This window comes from Rhinoderma darwinii, chromosome 13 (genome assembly GCF_050947455.1).
Source record: "Rhinoderma darwinii isolate aRhiDar2 chromosome 13, aRhiDar2.hap1, whole genome shotgun sequence".
In the NCBI taxonomy this organism is placed as follows: domain Eukaryota; kingdom Metazoa; phylum Chordata; class Amphibia; order Anura; family Rhinodermatidae; genus Rhinoderma; species Rhinoderma darwinii.
The window spans coordinates 32,727,027-32,743,887 of record NC_134699.1 but is presented as its reverse complement, the minus strand read 5'-3'; the positions used below and the strand labels follow the sequence as shown (position 1 = coordinate 32,743,887).

The 16,861-nt window shown below is 40.9% G+C and overlaps 1 protein-coding gene across 1 annotated transcript in view; it reads right to left on the bottom strand.

The window, feature by feature from the left end:
• Positions 1-16,861, bottom strand: part of LOC142666383 (fer-1-like protein 4) — a 104,557-nt gene that overhangs the window by 60,917 nt on the left and 26,779 nt on the right. The window contains exons 7-14 of the mRNA XM_075846408.1: positions 16,004-16,150; positions 15,737-15,794; positions 14,279-14,410; positions 13,282-13,344; positions 12,217-12,301; positions 11,349-11,505; positions 7,966-8,149; positions 5,649-5,835 (exon numbers count right to left, since the gene is read on the bottom strand). Of these exons, the coding sequence (XP_075702523.1) occupies positions 5,649-5,835; positions 7,966-8,149; positions 11,349-11,505; positions 12,217-12,301; positions 13,282-13,344; positions 14,279-14,410; positions 15,737-15,794; positions 16,004-16,150 (1,013 nt within the window). The remainder of the gene's footprint in view (positions 1-5,648; positions 5,836-7,965; positions 8,150-11,348; positions 11,506-12,216; positions 12,302-13,281; positions 13,345-14,278; positions 14,411-15,736; positions 15,795-16,003; positions 16,151-16,861) is intronic.

Here is a 16,861-nt window from a genome sequence, read left to right as displayed (position 1 = left end):
CACAGTGATTAACTGTAACAGAAACAGCTGGGTAGGTGGCTTAAAACTGGGTGAGGAACAGCCAAACTCTGCTACAAAGGTGAGGTTATGGAAGGCCGTTTCATGTTACAGGTCCACCATGGCAAGACTGAGCACAGCAAGAAGACACAATGTAGTTATACTGCATCAGCAAGGTTTCTCCCAGGCAAAAATTTCAAAGCAGACTGGGGTTTCAAGATGTGGTGTTCGAGCTCTTTTGAAGAAGCACAAATAAACAGGCAAAGTTCAGGACCGTAGACGCAGTGGTTGGCCCAGGACTCTTAGTGCAGAAGATCAGAGACACATCAAGCTTACTTCCCTTCAAAATTGGAAGACGTCCAGTTTCATCAGCTCAGAAGTGGCAGAAAACACTGGGACCCAGGTACACCCATCTACTGGTTGGAGAAGTCTGGCCATAAGTGGTCTTCATGGAAGCATTGCGGCCGAAAAGCCATACTTTCGACGTGGAAACCAGGCTAAGCGACTCAACTATGCATGAAAACATAGGAACTGGGATGCAGAAAAATGAAAGCCGGTATTCTGGCCTGATGAGTCAAAATTGTAAATATTTGGCTCTAACAGAAGGCAATTTGTTCGCCGAAGGTCTGGAGAGCAGTATAATAATGGGTGTATGCAGGCAACAGTGAAGCATGATGGAGGTTCCTTGCAAGTTGAGGGCTGCATTTCATCAAATGGAGTTGGGGATTTGGTCAGGATTAATGGTGTCCTAAATGCTGAGAAATACAGGCAGATACTTATCCATCATGCAATATCATCAGGGCGTCTAATTGGCTTCAAATTTATTCTGCAGCAGGACAACGACCCCAAACATACAGCCAATGTCATCAAGAACTATCTTCAGCGTAAAGAAGAACAAGGAGCCTTGGAAGTGATATATGGCCTCCACATAGCCCTGATCTCAACATCATTAAGTCTTTCTGGGATAACATGAAGAGATAGAAGGATTTGAGGAAGCCGACATCCACAGAAGATCTGTGTTTAGTTCCCCAAAATGTTTGGAACAGCCTACTTGCGGAGTTCCTTCAAAAACTGTGTGCAAGTGTACCTAGAAGAATTAATGCTGTTTTGAGGCAAAGGTTGGTCACACCAAATCTTGATTTGATTTAGATTTCTCTTCTGTTCATTCAATTTGCATTTTGTTAATTGATAAAATAATTTATTAACACTTCTATTTTTGAAAGCAGTCTTACATTGCAGCATTTTTTCATTTCACAACTGCCTAAAACTTTTGCACAGTACTGTATGTGTGTGTGTGTGTGTGTATGTATATATATATATATATATATATATATATACACACAATGTGTGTGTGTGTGTATATATATATATATATGTGTATGTGTGTGTGTGTGTGTGTGTGTTAATATATATATATATATAATCAATAATAATAGTAATAATCTTTATTTATATAGCGCCAACATATTACGCAGCACTTTACAATTTAGAGGGAACATGAAACAAACAATATTAGACATTACATAGTGACAAAGTTCATTTACAATTCAAACCTGGGGAGTAAGGACCCTGCTCGCAAGAGCTTACAATCTATGAGGACATAAGGGAGACACAAAGTGTAATAGTGTTTGTTCTGTACAATGGTCCGGCCATTTTTATACACATGCGGTGGTAACATAAAGCTGCATGAGCCGGTCACCAGCCAGTATCCGTGTATGACGGACATGAAGAGAAGGAGTGTGAGGGAATCTTATTCTGATGACTAATCTAAATGGAGGGCCATGGAAAGGAGTCAGATTAGGGAATGTTATAGGCCTGTCTAAATAGATGTGTTTTCAGGGCACGTTTAAAACTGTGGATATTGGGAATTAATCTGATTGTCTGGGGTAGCACATTCCAGAGGACGGGTGCAGCACGAGAGAAATCCTGGAGACGGTAGTGGGAGGTTCGGATTATGGAAGATTTTAATCTAAGGTCGTTGGCAGAACGTAGAGCCCGAGTAGGGTGGTAGACAGAGATGAGGGAGGAGATGTAAGGAGGTGCAGCACTGTGGAGAGCTTTGTGGGTGAGAGTAATAAGTTTGAATTTTATTCGGAAGGGGATGGGCAACCAGTGCAGTGACTGGCACAGATTAGAGGCGTTGGTGTAGCGGTTGGTCATAAAGATGAGCCTGGCTGCTGCATTGAGGATAGATTGGAGAGGGGAGAGTTTAGTGAGGGGAAGACCGACTAGTAATGAGTTACAGTAGTCAAGACGAGAGTGAATCAGAGCAACAATGAGAGTTTTGGCAGTTTCCTCCGTAAGAAAAGAGCGGATTCTGGAGATGTTTTTGAGGTGAAAATGACAGGAGCGTGAAAGTGATTGTATGTGAGGAGTAAAGGAAAGATCTGAGTCAAAAATAACCCCGAGACAGCGGGCGTGCTGCTTAGGAGTTATGATAGTGCCACACACAGAGATTGAGACATCGGGTTTAGGGAGGTTAGTAGATGGTGGGAACACAAGGAGCTCAGTTTTAGAAAGATTCAGTTTCAGATAGAGAGAGGACATGATGTTAGAGACAGCAGACAGACAATCACTGGTGTTCTGTATTAGAGCAGGGGTGATGTCACGGGAAGAGGTATATAATTGGGTGTCATCAGCGTAGAGATGGTACTGGAAGCCAAGTCTGCTGATGGTTTGTCCAATAGGAGCTGTGTAGAGAGAAAAGAGGAGCGGACCTAGGACTGATCCCTGAGGAACCCCGATATCAAGGGGAAGAGGAGAAGAAGTGGAACCAGCAAATGACACACTGAATGAGCGGTCAGAGAGATAGGAGGAAAACCAAGAGAGAGCCGCGTCCTTGAGGCCAATAGAGTGGAGCATGTTAAGTAGGAGTTTGTGGTCTACAGTGTCAAAGGCTGCAGAGAGATCCAAAAGAATCAGGAGAGAGGATTTACCGTCCGATTTAGCCGCCAAGAGATCATAAGGGCAGTTTCTGTGGAGTGTAGAGTGCGGAAACCAGATTGTAAGAGGTCAAGAATGGAGTTAGCAGAGAGATAGCGGATAAGGCGAGAGTAGACCAAGCGTTCCAGGAGTTTGGAGATGAAGGGCAGATTAGAGACTGGTCGGTAGTTGGCAGCACTGGATGGGTCAAGAGTTGGTTTTTTCAATAATGGGTTTATAATGGCATGTTTAAAAGCGGAGGGAAAGATACCAGAGGAAAGAGAGAGGTTAAATATTTTAGTCAGGTGACTAGTGACAGCTGGGGAGAGGGACTGGAGGAGGTGTGAGGGGACAGGATCACTAGGGCAGGTAGTAGGACAAGAAGAAGAGAGGAGCCTCGAGACTTCTTCTTCAGTTATTGGGTAAAATGCTGAGAGTGAAGAAGAGGGAGTGCGGGGGGAAGGGGATCGATGTTACTAGGGGACTGGGAGATAATATCATGCCGGATGTTGTCAATTTTAACTTTAAAATAATTGGCCAGGTCTTCAGCACTGAGATCTGTGATTGGCGTCTGAACTTTAGGACTAAGGAGGGAGTGAAAAGTATCAAAGAGGCGTTTTGGATTATTAGATAGTGTGGAGATGAGAGAAGTGAAATAGACTTGTTTGGCGCGGTGAAGGGCAGAGTTGTAAGTTTTGAGCATAAATTTGTAATGGAGGAAATCTGCATCCAAATGCGATTTTCTCCACAGTAGTTCGGCACATCTCAAGCACCGCTGAAGAAAGCGGGATTGAGGCGTGTGCCAGGGTTGTCGTCGTCTTTGTCGGGTGGTTCGGAGTGTAGTGGGGGCTGCTTCATCCAATGCATTTTTGAGAGTGTTATTATAAAGTTTGGCAGCCAGATTGGGACAGGAGAGGGAAGAGATAGGGGACAATGAGGACTGTAGACTGTCTATGAGTTTCACAGTGTTAATGGCATGTAGATTTCTGTATGTCTGATACGTAGGGATGACCTGAGGAGGCAGAGAATATTTGATAGTAAAGCAGAGAAGATTGTGGTCAGAAAGCGGGAGAGGAGAGTTAATAAAGTCAGAAACTGAGCAGAGCCGGAAGAAGACCAGGTCAAGTGAATGCCCGTCTTCATGTGTAGGAGAGTTAGTAAGTTGTGACAGACCGAGGGACGAGGTTAAAGATAGAAACTGGGAGGCAGATGAGGAGATTGGGTTATCAATGGGGATGTTGAAGTCACCCATGATGAGAGTGGGTGTTTCAGAGGATAGAAATTGTGGAAGCCAGGCAGCAAAATGATCCAGGAATTGGCGGGGTGAGCCCGGTGGGCGGTAGACAACTGCCACTCGGAGGGAAAAAGGGTGAAAGAGTCTGAGGGTGTGGACTTCAAAAGAGGGAAATGTGAGTGAGGGGACCGGGGGAATGACCTGGAAAGTGCAGTGTGGGGAAAGAAGTATACCTACTCCTCCACCCTGCCTGTTCTCAGGTCTGGGGGCATGAGAGAACTGGAGACCACCATAAGATAGAGCAGCAGGGGAAGCAGTGTCAGACAGGTGTAGCCATGTTTCTGTAAGAGCCAGAAGGTTGAGAGAGTTAGAAAGGAATAAGTCATGAATAAAGGTGAGTTTGTTGCACACGGACCGAGAGTTCCAGAGAGCACAGTTAAAAGAGACAGGAGAAGACATACAAAGAATGGTAAGAAGATTTGCAGGGTTTCTATGTGTGACAGGTAAGTGGTTGAGCTTGGCAGAAGAAAAGGGAGGCCCAGGGTTGGGAGAGATGTCCCCTGCAGCTAATAGCAGGAGAATGGAGAGAGACAGCAGATGGTTCTGTGATTTATGAGAGCGTTTTTTATGTTGGGCAGTGGGATGAGATGGGTTAAGTTGACTGAGGAAAGTGAATAGTGAATGGGAGCTGTACATGGGTGAGGCCAGGAGAGAAGGACTGATGTGGACTGTTTTTGGGCAAGTCTTAAATGGGCGATAGGATTGAAAACCAAGAGCAGCTATAGATCCCCACAAATCATATGTTAGAAAATGTCTGTTCCTTTTAAGATCGCCTTGAATACTGGTTTAGCTTCTGGGCGGTTCTGGTTTTACTTTGAGCCTATCTCTCTTCTCTGTCTTTCTCCCTATCAGAAGTAAGGGTGGACTATTTATATTTGATTTCCTCCTCTTCTTCTTTGCTTGTGATTCTCTTGTGTTTTGATCAAGCTTCTGACAATACCCTATACCTCTGGGCTTCTTGGAAACTGACCACGTCTAGTCTCTGGCTAACCCCTTGTTTACTGATTTGGAATATCTGCTCCCGGCTGGTTTTGACCTCTGCCATACCTGATATCCACTTGCTTTCTGATTTTGAATTTTCTGTTTACCCCCTGGCTGTCTGGTTTCCTGTTCGGGTTTGCCTGCATTGCACCTCTTAACCTAACTGAAGTCTGCTAAAACAACCTAGATTCTATTCAGCAAAAAACATCCTGCCTTGCGGTCGGCTCTGGCAAAAACCATAGAATAGCCTTAGACTCTGTTGATCAGAGTTGTGACGGATCTGAGGTTGTGGATTCATTTGCACGCTCACTCCCGGCAGTCTCCTGCAGCCTTTGGGGAATCACTCTCATAGCAATTTCATAACATCATAATGTTCTGGCATAACTTCGTGATATGCCATCACAATATTTGAAGGAAATACCCCTTTATATTTTGTTTATCTTTTCAGTCTCACCATTTTTACTTGGGTCTGATATTTGCTGTAGGTCAACAAAATGTGTGGCCAGAGCAACATCTCCAATATGAGCATCATCTAGGACTTGAATCTTCATTTTACGGGCAAGAGCTGGGAAAAGCTCAATGAAACTGATTTGCTCATTCCATTCTGGTACATTGGTGTCACTTTCTACAGACGTCTCTCCCTAAAAGGCAGAAAAAGATAACAAAAAAACAATAGAAACATTTTTTAATATGAAATTGGTTAAAGAAACGTCACTAGATCACTGGATTTTTATAGTTCACATCACATATTTAAAGAGGACGCAAATGAAAGTGTGACTTTTAAAAAAAAAAACTCAAATTGTAATCCAAACTGCCACTAGTCTGTTGTAAAACAGCAACCATATATTTATTTTTTACATGTTGACATTCTAAGAACATGTTCACATCTGCACTATTATTTCTGGTAAAACCATGGACACTATGATGGAAACCGGACAGAACCCAATAAACTCAATGGGTTCCGTCGGTTCGCAACTGGTGTCTGGCATGTGACGAATCATTCACTGCCGTTATTTGCATTCTGCTCCTATAATGGTGCAGAATGGAAATAACAAAGCATATGTAAACATAGCCTAATGGTTTATTGACACAGATTAGTCATGCAGTGCCTTGCCAAAGTATCGTCCCCTTGGTGTTTTCCTGTTTTGTTGCATTACAACCATGAATTAACCCCTTTACGACGAAGGACGGATATATCCCTCCTATGCAGGAGCTAGTTCCCACATAAGGACGGATGTATCCATCCTCTGATCGCGTGGGTACTGCTAGTGTACCCACGAGAGCAGTGGCACTAGCACGGCTGTTATACACAGCCTGGCTCATGCCCCAACTACCGGAATCAAAGTGCTCTCCGCTTCCAGCAGTTTAACCCATTAGATGGCGCTGTCCATAGCGACAGCGGCATCAAATGTGTTTGACAGAGGGAGGGAGCTCCCTCTGTCACCCCATCGTTGCCCCAGCAAAGAAATCGCGGGGCGCCGTTAGGTTTCCATGGCAGCCAGGGGCCTAACAAAGGCCCCCAGGTTTGCCTTCAGCAACTGCCTATTAGGCCATGCTAGAGGAATGGCCTAATAGATTGCCTGTCAGTTTTACACTTACAGGCAATAATGCTTTGGTATACTAAATATACCAAAGCATTATATCTGCGATCTAAAAATCCCAAAGTGAAGTCCGCTAGTGGGACAAAAAAAGTAAAATAGTTAAATAAAGATTATGAAAAAGATTACAGTAAAAATAAAATCCACTTTTTTCTCCCAAAAAGTGTTTTTATTTAGTAAGTGTCAAATCAAATAACACATACACATATATGGTATCGCTGCAATCGTAATGACTCGAACAATAAGATTAACACATTAATTAAACCGCCGGATGAACGGTGTCCAAAAAGAATACAAAAAACAACGTCAAAATTATTTTTTATCTCCCATTCCGCCATAAAAAAATAAAAAAAAAGTTAATCAAAAAGTCCCATGTACTCCAAAATAGTTCTAATGGAAACTACACTTTGCCCCGCCAAAATCAAGCCCACATACGGCCACATTGATATAAAAATAAAAAAGTTACGGCTCTTGTAATGCGACGATGCAAAAACAAGTAAATTTTTCTAAAAGGGTTTTTATTGTGCAAACGTAGGAAACATATAAAACCTTTACATATTTGGTATCACCGTAATCGTATAGAATAAAGGTAACATGTTCTTTACGCTGCATAGTAAATGGTGTCAAATAGCTGCTTATTTTCAATTCTCTCCTAAAAAAAACGAGTTTGTACCATTTAATTTACACAACATGCCTACTACTTTGAAGGTGCAGTTCTTTACTGTGATACAAACAATATTTAAGGGAAAAAACTGAGAATGTCAATATTTTGTGGAACCACCTTTTCTGCAATTACAGATTCAAGTCTCTTGGGGTATGTCTCTATTAGCTTATCCCAGTGTCTCGATGTGCTATTTGCCCCTTCTACCAGGCAAAACGGCTCCAACTTCTTCAACTAAGATGGGTTGAGTTGGTGTAAAACGAGTTATGCCACAGAATCTCAATTGGATTGACTAGGCCCTCGCAAGACATTTGAAGGGGTTATCCGGGTTTTTAAAATTGATGGCCTATTATTAGGATAGACCAACAATATTATATCGGTGGAGGTCCGACTCTCGCCACCTCCGCCAATCAGCTCTTTGAAAGTAAACCTCCATCCCAGTCTCAAATTTCTGGCAGACTGAATTGCCCTGTACTGTATAGTAACCATTTTAAATGTGTAATGGTATATACCTGTTGTCCAGCAAATATAACTTGGACATAGGGATCAATAAACACTTTCTTCTCTCCCATCATTTTAGAGAAGCTGCCCATAATGCCATCGTTCATACTGGGCAGTCCTTCTGCCTTGAAGATTTTAACAGTTATTCTTGACCACGGCCTCTCAGCTGGAATCCTTTTGGGAAGCAGCAAATTCCTAGAGAAAACAACAGCCAAGTTTTTACAATTGAGACTTGTTCACAGAACCCATAGCAAATAACTAACTTTTCCAAATAAAATAAAAACATATTTATTCTAAAGGTATCTTCAACCGCAGAAAAGATAAACCAACCTACAACAATAATATATTTGCATATCTTGGTTATAGGATATTGTCTCATATGGAAACATTATAATATATTTGCATATCTTGGGTTCTCTTCCAGAATTGCAAAAAAAGTAAATCAAAGCTGCACCAAGTAATATCACTAAAGGCTTTTTCCAGGAATTTACCTTGATGGCCACAGTTCCTTTAATGCAGTATCTGACACAGCGAGGTCCGTACTTGTTCAAGTAAACAGGGCTGAGCTGCAGTATAAAACAGCTACACAAGTATGGACATCGTTGTGTCAGGTATTGCAATGAAGGGCCATAGTTCTCCAGAAAACGTCACTGACCATTCATTCTGCTGATTGGTGGTGTGGGTAGGACCCCCACTGATCAAACATTGATGGGCTATCCTTTTAACTCAATAGAACTATTAATATATTTGACAGAATTATAGTTAAAGGGGTATTCCCAGAATTAACATTTATCACCTATTCAAAGGAAATGTCTGATAGTAAAACAGGGGACCTTACTGCACGCCTCTTAGTGAGGAGGAGCTTGAATTGAACCACATTTGAAGCATTGTATCATGCATGCTCAACATCTAGAGGACTGATGGAAACAGCCAAACACTACTCGGCTGTCTCTGTTAGTACCATAGACTTTGAATGAAGTGCTACCGCGCATCCTCAGTTGCCACTCCATTGAAAGTTCTCCTCACTGTGGTTGGGCAGTAAGGTGGAACAGGGGGCTTGGAATAGGTGGATACGTGATAAATGTCGATTCTAGGAATACACCTTAAAGAGGCTCTGTCACCACATTATAAGTGGCCTATATTGTACATGATGTGATTGGCGCTGTAATGTAGATTACAGCAGTGTTTTTTATTTAGAAAAACGATCATTTTTGACAGTTATGACGTATATTAGCTTTATGCTAATGAGTTTCTCAATGGACAACTGGGTGTGTTTTACTATATGACCAAGTGGGCGTTGTACAGAGGAGTGTATGACGCTGACCAATCAGCGTCATACACTTCTCTCCATTCATTTACATTGCACTAGCGATATAACTATATCGCTATGTGCAGTCACATAAACTATAACGCTACTCATGTGTAATGACAATGAATATACATTACCTCCAGCCAGGACGTCATGTGTATTCATTCTCCTGACCATTTCTGTAGCGTCTCTGTGAGCTACAGCATAGCAGGTGTAGTCTCGCGAGATTACGCTGTAAGCTGTCATTCACAGCGAGATCTCGCTGTGCTGTAGCTCAGAGATGCTACAGAAGTGGTCAGGAGAATGAATACACATGATGTCCTGGCTGGAGGTAATGTATATTGATTGTCATTACACATGAGTGGCGTTATAGTGTGTTTATGTGACTGCACATAGCAATATAGCTATATCGCGATCTGCAGTGTAAATGAATGGAGAGAAGTGTATGACGCTGATTGGTCACTGATTGTTCAGCGTCATACACTCCTCTGTACAACGCCCACTTGGTCATATAGTAAAATACTCCCAGTTGTCCATTGAGAAACTCATTAGCATAAAGCTAAAATACGTCATAACTCCGTAAAAAATGATCGTTTTTCTAAATAAAAAACTGCTGTAATCTACATTACAGCGCCGATCACATCATGTACAATATAGGCCACTTATAATGTGGTGACAGAGCCTCTTTAACTGTATATTAGACGTCACCCGGTTCTGCTTTCTAAAGGCATTTGGCTTCTCAGAATTACTTTCATGCTAGATTACGCAAAATGTATTTACACAGTCAAGTCACTTTATTATAACCACCTCATGCTTTCGACATCAGCAGCGCGTAGCCTATGAATGAAGTGATTTCATGGGCTGGCTTGGTGGATATATAAGGTATGCGATAGGATGTCTGAACACATATCACTCATTGTTGCTATGGGTAAAAGGGGCCATTTATCAGAGTTGCAAAGAGGGATGATTATTGGCTTTCGGGCCAAGGGTGGCAGTATTTCTCAAACAGCGCAGTTTGTGAACTGTTCTCGTTCTGTTGTGGTGAAAGTGTATCATGACTTGAGAGGACAAATGGCACCATTGGGAATAACCGACATGGAAACTGCGGAGCACCACGTGCCATTGATGTGAGAGGTAAACGTCGGTTACGACGGTGCGCGAGGGCCGAACAACACGCTACAATGGAACAGCTCACTGTGAAAATCAACCAGGGGGCTACCAGACGTGTCTAAAACAACAGTTCAGTGAACCCTACTGCGTATGGGGCTCCGAAGCAGGCGGATGGTCACTGCTCCTATGCTAACAAATGTGCATTCGAAAAAAAGGCTTCAATTTGCACAGCCGTATCAGAATTTGACCACCGATAATTGTCAAAGGGTTGCCTTCTCCGATGAGTCACATTTTCTGCTTTATTGAACGGATGGATTTTGGCGTTGCAGGCGAGAAACATCAGAGAACGAACACCCTGCAACCACTCCTGGAAGAACACAAGCTGGAGGCGGCAGTGTTATGGTCTGGGGAATTTTTTCATGCCATTCTCTGTGCCCACTCATCCATGTGGAAGGCACTCTGAACCAATTTGGGTATGAATCCATTGTTGCAGATCATGCCCATCCATACATGCTATTTGTCTTCCCTGGGGCAGATGGGATCTTCCAGCAAGATAATGCGACATGTCACACAGCTAGAAATGTCCCACAGTGGTTGGAAGAGCACGACCAAGACTTCCAAGAACTTTCCTGGCACCCTAATTCTCCAGACTTGAACCCAATTGAGCATCTGGGGGACCTCAATCATCTTGTTCGCTCTATGGATCCTCTTCCACGCACCCTCCAGCAAATGTGGGATGCGCTGCAGTCAGCATGGCTCCAGATACCTGAGACAACCTACCAGCACTTTATTGAGTCACTCCCAGCCCGTCTAGCTGCTGTCCATGCTGCACATGGCGGTTACTCCGGATATTAGCTGGTGGTCATAATAATGTGACTTAACTTTGTATAAGTTAAAGAAAGGCTTGGTGATACAAAATGATTTTGATGATTTCTTGTACAAGCAAATTAGGACATCGCTTTAGATTACACTTACTTTTCCACATCATCATTCTGGCTGCTAGTAGATGGGGGAGCAGTCATGGGATCTCCCCTTGTTAATACAGACAAGTTGCATTTTACAAATCCTTTTATGCCTGCCCTGGTGTCTTTTGGGTCAGTGATAACTGCCCATTTTTGCAGAAATCTGTGATCTGTGGAGAACAAAAATAATGAAGATGTTATGAGTTATATTGTCATAAAGAAATTCTTTCAAGGACCCATAGAATAGCATGCTAGAAGAAAATTTAAATTTAAATGTGAAAAGTATTCTTTAACATCATTCATGCTGGGATATGAGTGTTAGACATTACAGGCCCACAGCAGGAGTGATCTGTGACTGGCAAATTTGGTTTATTACCTATATTCATAATTGAAGGGTTTGCTAGATTTCTGTTTTTAAAGATAAATGTATTTTTTTTCTTCATTCTAGTTCATAGACCCCTAGAAATTTATACACCGACTAGAAAATAATTGTGCATTAATAAATTATATTAACTTTTGATTCAATTTTTACATCCAACCTTCATTTTAAATTTAAAACTTTCACAAAGTAGAGAGAGAATTGCAAAATGGTGCAGACTATAATCCCCGAATATTGACAATATTTTGGTATGTAAATTTCAGGCCAAATAGTATATTTAGGAAAATGCTGTTTCTGAGTAAATTGTGTGTCCATGAGAGAAACAAATGTAAAAACTGGATGGATTAAAGGATACACTGGAAGTAATAAAATAACTGCTAATTCCTAAAAAGCTGCATAAGAATTAAAAATTGAACACAGGATTCAACCAAGTATTTAATTTAAAATATATAGAGATTAGAAGTATTTTCAGTTATTGCACCAAGTGCATCCAATTCTGTACCTGGTTGACTATAGACCGTCCCTGCATCAATTTTAAATGTCCCAAGGCGTGTGCCCATAAATGGAATTTTCTTAGAATGAACAACCTTCAAAGAAAACAGATTGTTACTCCACATGATCCCAGTGCTTGCCATGAACATATATTTATTATTCTGCATTGCTGTGATATTGAAATATTGGCAGAGATCAGAAAGTTGTGGTGGTCGTACATGTGAGAGAAACTGTTCTTCAAAAATGAGGTTGCATGAAGCGGTGTCAATGAAAGGCTATGTGCACTTTTAGAAATTATATTTTTTTTATTACTGCAATGCATCTAAAAGTGTAAAAATATAAGCAATTATGCAAATAACTTTAATAATTTATACTATTGTTTTATGTATGCAGCTCCTATACAAACCTGTAAAACATTACTTTAAAGGACTTGTACACTACTGGACAACTGATGACCTATCCACCGGATAGGTCATCAGTACATGATCTGTGGGGGTCTGACACCTGGACCCCACACCGTTAAGCCGCTCCGGCTGCCTCCCAGCACCGGGCGTACATGTCAGAAGCAGCTGCCTCTGGCAAATCGAATAGCGGCCGAGCTGCAGTACTGCAGCTCTGCTCCTATTCAAGTGAATAGGAGCAGAGCTGCAATTCTGCAGCGCGGCCGCTATGCTATGCGCGGAGCCAACTAACTCCGGCTCCATGTATCGCATAATGGGCAATAACATCCGATGCCCGCAGGCCAACCGGAGCAGCTGATCGGTGCGGAGTCTGGGTGTCGAACCCGCACCGATGATATAGGTCATCAGTGTCCAGTAGTGGACAACCCATTTAAGAACATCCATCATTACATTCAATCATTCATAAGTATCTATATGTATATGTGGTCTTGAGCATTTACTATGTTACTGCAATTTTTTTTTTTATGTAATCTGATTTTTATTATATAAGTTTTTCATATACAAATATAGAAACAAACTTGTACATATCAGGATATAAACATGTCATGTGGCTGCAAGTTTAATATGAATCCATTGCCTAATGGTTAAATAACCTTTAGCTAATAAATACTTACATATATCTCTATCAGTTTATTAAAGACAAGCTCGCGTGGCTCAAGGAATTCAAACAGAAAATACTGGTGGAAGAAAAAAAAAAACTTTGAATTATAAAAATCCTAAACGTTTATGAATAATTGGTTGTAATTAGTAGTAGAGATGAGAAAGTTTGTAGATTTGCGCAAAGCAATTTTCCTTTATTTTCTATTATGGAGCCATATTTCCTCCATATAAGAGATTAAAGCAAAAATATTTATCTATATCTTAAAGTGGCCATATACATTAATTGAAAGTCGGCCGAGCCCACAGACCATCTAATGTGCATGGCAGTGTCCCAACTCTCAACCGACGACAGATTTCGGGGGAGAGGAGGATCGAGCTGTTGGATTTCAACATGCCCGTTCCTTTTGTTTGTAACTTGAGCATGCGTGTGTATGGGAGGGTCGGGAGGAATAGCTGACGGCCAAACAAGCATTAGTGCGACAGCTATCTAAAATATATTACCAGCTTTAACCTCATCATTGATACCATAACAGGAAATTGGTAATCAACGTAACATTGACTTTTACACATTTTGCCCATCTCTATTTAGCACAGATCATCTTTAGCCTTTTTATAGTTGAAAACAAATGTCAATTTTGCACCAGTATCACAAATACAGCTTTATGTCTATCCATTTTATTAATGCATTGGGTTTAAAAAAAAATATTATGATGGACCATGTACAAAGACTGATGCAAATCAATGCATTTTGGCACCAGTTTAATATTCATAACTATAAGGCTTCGTGAACGACACAAACGGAAACCATATGTTGATTCCAATGGTTTCCGTTTGTCTCCATTGTGCAGGGGTTCCGTCGTTTTGATGGATTCAATAGCGGAGTCTACTTCTTTAAAATACTATTTTAAAGAATTTTCACATACATAGATATGCCAGTCAGTGGAGCAGAATATATTGGCTCTATATAAAATAACAATAAATACAATTTATTTTCTAAGACTTCCCACATACCTGATTATAGTATGGAGTGTTAGTTGATTTCTGAGTTACTGTGTGTCTTTTCTCATCCCCAACCTTCACATGAACCACTGGATTAATATTAACTCCAATAAGTTTCTGAGCTTGTATGATTGTGACTGCAATCTATAAAGAGATATTAGTTGGTTAACAATCTAATTTAACTTTTTTTGTTTAGTAGTGTTATTGAACTTTGTATTAACAAAATTTCCCGAAAATCTGTGTCTCAGAAATCTGTGTAGGAAAAAAAAAGTTTAATTTGTTAGGTAAAAACCGAATAACTTTACTTTGTCCCAGACTGCCAGCTGTATTGATTTCTGCTAAAACCTAGTTATTTGCCCTTTACAGATTATAAATATTAAAATCCACTACTCCGATTACATATGCGTAGGCCCCTCTCCTGCTATGAAGCACATGTTATGCTCACCACTTCAATACTTCTGAGTTAAATGAAGATTGTTGCTACAGGACAATTTACTACTGAGATATTGTACCTGGAGCATGCCTGAATTCCGCCCTATTCAGCCAATGTATTTGCACAAATTTTCATGCATTTGTTTTATTTGTCCTTTTTTAGATCTGCGTATATCATGATAGAATTTTACCTTATCATGTGACCCAATACTACATGAAATGCGCTATTGTGATGGTGGTTGATGGAGCATGTCCTGATGTCCCACTGCAAAATTTTTTTTGCTTGTGATCATCTCATGGGATTCCTTTCCCTTAGATACCTTTTGACTACTATACATAAATGCTGTCCTTACTATCATGCAGTACATAATATAAAATGTGTCTTTACTGTTAAGGGTTAAACAGGTATTATTGCGTTACGACCATTTCCTAATGTATTATGGTGTCTGGGACATGGTTTGATATTGCCATATTCTGCTGATCTATTTCCACATATTTCATGTATACTTTGTATCTTACTTCTCATGTATGCGTATGCAATGATATATTTTAGATTAAAGGGGTTGTCCCAAAAAACACATGTATCCCCTATCCACAAAATAAGGAGAACGGGGGACCTAAATTTATGGATCGCCAGTTGCGCTTGTGTGCATGCGTGACCGGCACTCAATTAATTTCTATGGAGGTGCCAGACACACAAGTGTCCGCACTCATAGAGCACTTTGGGGGACTTTCGTTTTCCCTTTCTCCTTAACGTTGGAGGTCCCAGCGGTTGCACACCCAGCGATCACACATGTATACCCTGTCCTGTGGATAGGGGATACATTTGTTTTGCGGGACAACCCCTTTAATGCACGGAATGATGATAATGGAAACTTTCTCTTTTTGTCTTCCCCTACCCCTTCTTCCTTTCCTGTAATCCTTTGTTGAAAATTCAATACACTTGAAAAAAATATCCGATCCCGGATTCCCACTGATCACGACTGGGTAATTTAGATGGAAGATATATAGCAAACAGAAATTACACAATACCCATACCTGGAAGTTTCTTGGTTTTGGATTTGCTGCAAAATCTCTCACTGGAAAAGTGCATCGACTGTAATAGATGAGCAAATTGAGCAGTGATTGTTAATGTCGTTGAGTGATATAATGGTTATATTTTGCTTAGATCAACCATTCCAAAAGCAGGAAGGTAAATACAAAGTCAGAATTCGAGTTTCCCAGTAAATACAGTTAGATTGGACACGAAGTGAAATATTCTTTGGAGGACTTTAAACAAATTAATCTTTCTTCATAAAGTAATACCTCAAAATAGATGTAAAATTGACCCCAGAAATTTCTAATTCTGTCTCGTCATAGGAATCGTCGTCATCGTCATCGCTTTTCACTAGCTTCTTTCCTATGCGTACAGCATGAATATCCTTCTTGCGAGCCTCTTCTTCAGTATCCGCCCTGAGAATAACAGGTATAGTTTAGTTAGACATTAATTCCCATGAATGTTTATTTAGTATTAACAAAAATCAATGAAATTTGGTAATGAACCACTTGTCTTCTGCAGGTCATAGGCAGGGCTGGCTTATATAATTTTACTGCTTCAGTTCCTGTATGCTGGCACATTGCAGACAATGTAAACAGCAGATCACTGTCACACTAGATATCTTCAATATTACGATTATTGACCATTAGGCGGTAATATGCAGCTTAAAGAGGATCTGTCACTAGTTTAGTCATGCCCAATCTCCCACCTAATCTAATAGGCGCTGTCACACTGATAATGATAGTGAAAGTTGTGTCCCAAAACGTTTATTATTTTAAAAGTTATGAACTTTTTTCTAAATTTGAAAATGAGCCTATACTAGACACGTAGGTGTCAACAGCAGTGATTTTCCTGAGGTGGAGCTACCTCACAGCCTCTGACGCTGTCCTATCCGCATGAAGCTGCTTCACACTGTGTGAGAGACTGAGGCTGGAAGGAAGGGGGATCACTTCAAATAGCCATATCTTGGGCTGTGGACCACCTAGAACAGATTCTAATCTTTCATATGCCACCAGGATCGCAGTTGTGAAACAAGCGGATATATCACCAGTTGAAAACACAGTCGGGAATGGAAGCTGTATACTATATGATCACGATGTGTTGCTGTGCTGGAAGAGGAGAACTGT